Raw genomic sequence first — 4,114 nt, forward strand, 5'->3', positions numbered from 1 at the left:
GCTTATTTCGCCGACGGCGGCGCTTTGATGCGCGCCGCCGTACCACCATAAATGGGAACGTGGGAAAATTCCCAAAAAGGAAACAGGCGCTCGTTAGGCGCTTAACTATTCCCCTTATCGAACACAAGACAATCGTTAGGCGTTAGGTTAGGTTCGGTTAGGGTTTTGAACCCGCCGATTTATACCAGACACCTGAACGAAGTGATTGCTCCTATGTTCACTAAGGATCGAAAACAAACATTATGGCAATAAATAGCCACTACGGCGCGTTAGATAAGTCAGCATCGTACGGGTACCTGAACAAGCCGGTTACAGCAAGCAGGCACTCCCCACACAATAGTAAGCCCAACGCCTCGCGACGCGGACATACAGCGTTCGCCAAATCCTAGCAGTAAGCCTAGGCCGAAGCCATCATCGGACTGAAGGGCTACTAAACGCCTTTCCCACCGGCCCGAAAGCCAGGGTACCGGACCCGTTCGCAGTATAGGTAAGTAACTACTAGCGCATCGTTATACCAGCAGTGCGCTACCCCCTGGTTAGCAGAAAACCACGTCATCGGAACGTCGAGCACGCCTAAACGCGCCCGAACGTTACTGGCAAAGCCTCCGCCGCCGAAGCAGCAGGGCGATGCGGCCCAAGCCGAAGCTCAGGCCATCGGTAAGTTCGCCGCCTCCCAGGCACCATAGTAAGGTGCGTAGGGTTCATTTTCGAGTTCCTCTGTTAGGACCGCATGGCACAAAGAACGTGCCAAGTCTCCAAAATTCGCTGGCTTGCGCCGCGAAAAGAGGAGACGTTTATCAAGGAAACCAGCTTTTCTAGCCGACCATCTACTCGTCTGCTCCCCTAGTGCCTCACCGCCTTGTAGAGCCCCTTCAACCGCAGCTACATCAGGGCCCCCAACTAACGGATCCTCGACTTCGGTCGGCGAAACGGTAGCACCGCTCGGAAGAAAAGGCGTTCCAGGAGCGTCACCCGCAGTAGGTTCCGGAGCCTGAGACCACGCTTTCCTGATAATGTCCCACAGGTCGTGAACATTGAACGCACTCAATGCAGGATTGAACGTCGTTTTAATCACCCAGACTGCTTGCTCGGACGAGCTAGTGCTCCCAGTGGAATACCGGTTCACCCACAGTCTAGCGACGTTTGACCGCAGCCAACGACTGATCACCTTCACCGGATAGCCCCTGCCAAGATAAAGACCCTTTAGATCCATCAAGGCATCTTGGTAATGCTGAACATTACTCGAGAGATAGGCTAACCGGGACATCTCCGAGAGAAAAGTCCCTCGTTTCACATCTAGGGGATGTGCCGATGCCCAAGGAATGCGTTCTCGGTGGTTCGACGCCTTGCGGTAAGGGAAGAAGCCAATCCTCCCCGTTTCCGGTGCCCTATACACCAGTACGTCGAGAAACGGGGTATTCGTTTCTGAAACCACCCAATTGATTTTGAATTTACCGAGCTGCAGGAGCCCGGCAATGTCTAACGCGTCGTCGTACGAGTCGGCGTAGACAATCGCAAATACATCGTCTAGATACCGCCGATAGAAAGCGACATCATCTGAAACGACAGGAAGCGTTCCTTCTTCCAAGGAAGCAGCGTAGAGGTTAGCGAGGTCAGGGGAGCACGCCAAGCCCATAACCAGGCCATCTAGCTGTTCGTAGTATTGCGACTGGAATTTAAAGACCATCCCCAGATTGACAAGCTCCAGAAGGGACTTGAAAAGCTGGTACTCGTCCTCAGAGAGGTGCCCTTTAGCTTTCACGTATTGAGCCGAGACTCGCAACGCGTCCACCATCGGAACGTTGGGGTAGAACGCCTCAATGTCACCACTGAGGAACCACCAACGTCGAGTAGGGGTATGGGATAGGCCGGCCAGTGTCTGACACAGGGACTTACTGCTTTCCAGCACGTAAGGGCGTTCCCGGATGCACGGCTTTAAGCATTTCGATATGAATTTCGCCGCGGGCGATATGACCAACGAATGCCCCGGCACTATAGGCCGTATCGCCCAAGGGTTCTTATGTACCTTAGGCAGTCCTTTGAATACTGGCAGATAGGGTTCATCCTTCTCCGCCAAGGGCACCGTCGACCGCAAGTACTCGCTCAACTGAGGGTTCCTTTCAAGCGTTCCCTTGTGCGTGTCAAGCACGTCGGTTAGCTTCGCGGCAAGCCATTTAACGTTGGCAAACGCGACCTCACGCGTTGTGAGCTTCACAACGCGGTCGTTTTTGAGGTACTTATAGCACATCCGTATGTACCAATCGGCCGTGACTACTGCAGAGCCCAGATTCTTATCGGTTTGCAGAATGAGGTATCCTTTCAACCTACACTCCTCAACCAGCCGGTCCAAGCCGAGGGGGGCCGACAGCTTACGCTGATCCCTGGCTATTTGGGACGCTACGGACCTCGACGCTACATCATCGCGACATGTTTTGAGGTATTCCCATCCGTCCCACAGGCCGGCTTCAATCTCTGCATACGCCTCTGGCGGCTCACGAGTGGAGACGCGCCCGAGGTCGTAGTCTCGGTCATACGGTTTGTCTGAAGGCCGTTCACTCCAGAACACCGCCCAACGGACGGTTTTCATGAACGCCTTATAGGCAGCCATCACAGCTCCATAGTTCACAGACATTGGCATTAAATAATTGAGCCCCCCTGATACAGACATGTACATCGAGTCATCCCCAAACTGTACACCTTGCCCCACATGAATGCCTACGCGGAATCTGGCCGAGTCCATCACGTCGAGATCGACGCGCGTATGCAGAATGCGAACCCTGAGGTCAAGAGGGAGGGTCAATAGGGCGTCAGGATATGAGGAAGGTGAGTCATACCTCCATTGCGCTCCCAGTATCCCGGCGATGACCCCACTTCCACGCCCTCCTACGACTGCCGACGCTGACGCTTCTTCGCGCGGGGTTTGCTGCTGCTGCTCTCCCCGCTGAAACCGTGCCATTCGCCTGAACCGCCGCTGCGCTTCCGTTTGTGGGTCTTCGACTTGTTTTTCGCAGCGACGGGGCCCTTGCCCGAGGATTTGGCCTTTCCCCCTAGCCGAAACAACGCGGTTAGAGAGGGTGCGCCGACGTAGATAACGAAGGCTTAACGCACCGGCTTTACCAGACTTGGAACTCGCTTTCGCGAGCTTCGCGGACTTTTTGTCGCGAAGGGCGGCCTTGACCTGCGTAGCGACAAGCTTTTGCACGGTCTGTTGGGTGACGGGGGCGCCCAGCCCCGCGTCGGCCACCTTCTTCGTCTCCGCCTTTGCGCGCTCGCGATCCTCCCATGCTCGCTTTTCAGCGATGCGCAACTGGAGGATCCTTGCGATGATCGTGCTGATAACAGCCCGAGCGCGCCGGTACTCGTTAACGACGGCCGAGGGAACGACCCACTCGGCCACCGCGAGGTCCACATCATCGAGGTGCATCGCGTCCTCATCGAACGTGTCACCACTAGCGGCCCCTGGTACCACTGCGAACGGCTTGACGTCGCGGTCGTACACGGTCTTCAACAGACCAAGCATAAGCTTCGTACGCCGGCCCTTGTCAATCAAGCCATGGAGGAACTTCTCCTCGGCGTCCCTTGCGAGGACGACCGATTTGAGGACCGCCTGTTTGCCCGCAAGAACGTCGTCGCGCACTTTCTGGCGCGACGCAGCCCCCTCCGGGGACTTGGCAAACACATCCGACATAGGGACGTCGGGTACCTTCATACCGCCGAAAGACGACGGGAAGGAGGGATTGCCGGCCGCACCGTTGGTGGTGTGACGCGCCAACTGCCGTTTGGCAACCATACATGCGGCAAGACTGCCTGCATGGCCCCAGACCGTCCGAAGATCGGCCTCAACCGCCGTCCTGTATGGAGTTGGGACGGCCGCCAGCACCTCCTGGAAGGTACCAGCGCGCATGAGGGGAAGGGTGTCTTTCGACGCCCCCTCCGCAGCCGCGGGTTGTTCGACGGCCCCCGTCACCGCGGAGGGGACAGGGGAGCCCGTCCGAGTAAGGGACGCCTCGAGGGTGAGCCTCGAGAGCGCGATCCCGGGTGTAGAGCCGCGAGAGGCCATCTGGGAGCAGAAGAGTTAGAAGGTTAGGTTGAATTGAAGACTTACGTCGAATTC

At 56.6% G+C, this 4,114-nt stretch overlaps 1 protein-coding gene across 1 annotated transcript; it reads right to left on the reverse strand.

Moving 5' to 3' along the window:
* Positions 1–2,883: 2,883 nt before the first annotated feature.
* Positions 2,884–4,060, reverse strand: POSPLADRAFT_1063075 (hypothetical protein; the record flags this gene model as incomplete). Its single annotated transcript, XM_024481602.1, has 2 exons — positions 2,884–3,047; positions 3,109–4,060. 2 exons carry the CDS (start codon positions 4,058–4,060, stop codon positions 2,884–2,886), a joined length of 1,116 nt encoding a protein of 371 aa, XP_024332813.1.
* Between the last annotated feature and the right edge of the window lie 54 nt (positions 4,061–4,114).

Source organism: Postia placenta, assembly GCF_002117355.1.
Source record: "Postia placenta MAD-698-R-SB12 unplaced genomic scaffold POSPLAscaffold_67, whole genome shotgun sequence".
Taxonomy (NCBI): Eukaryota; Fungi; Basidiomycota; class Agaricomycetes; order Polyporales; family Adustoporiaceae; genus Rhodonia; species Rhodonia placenta.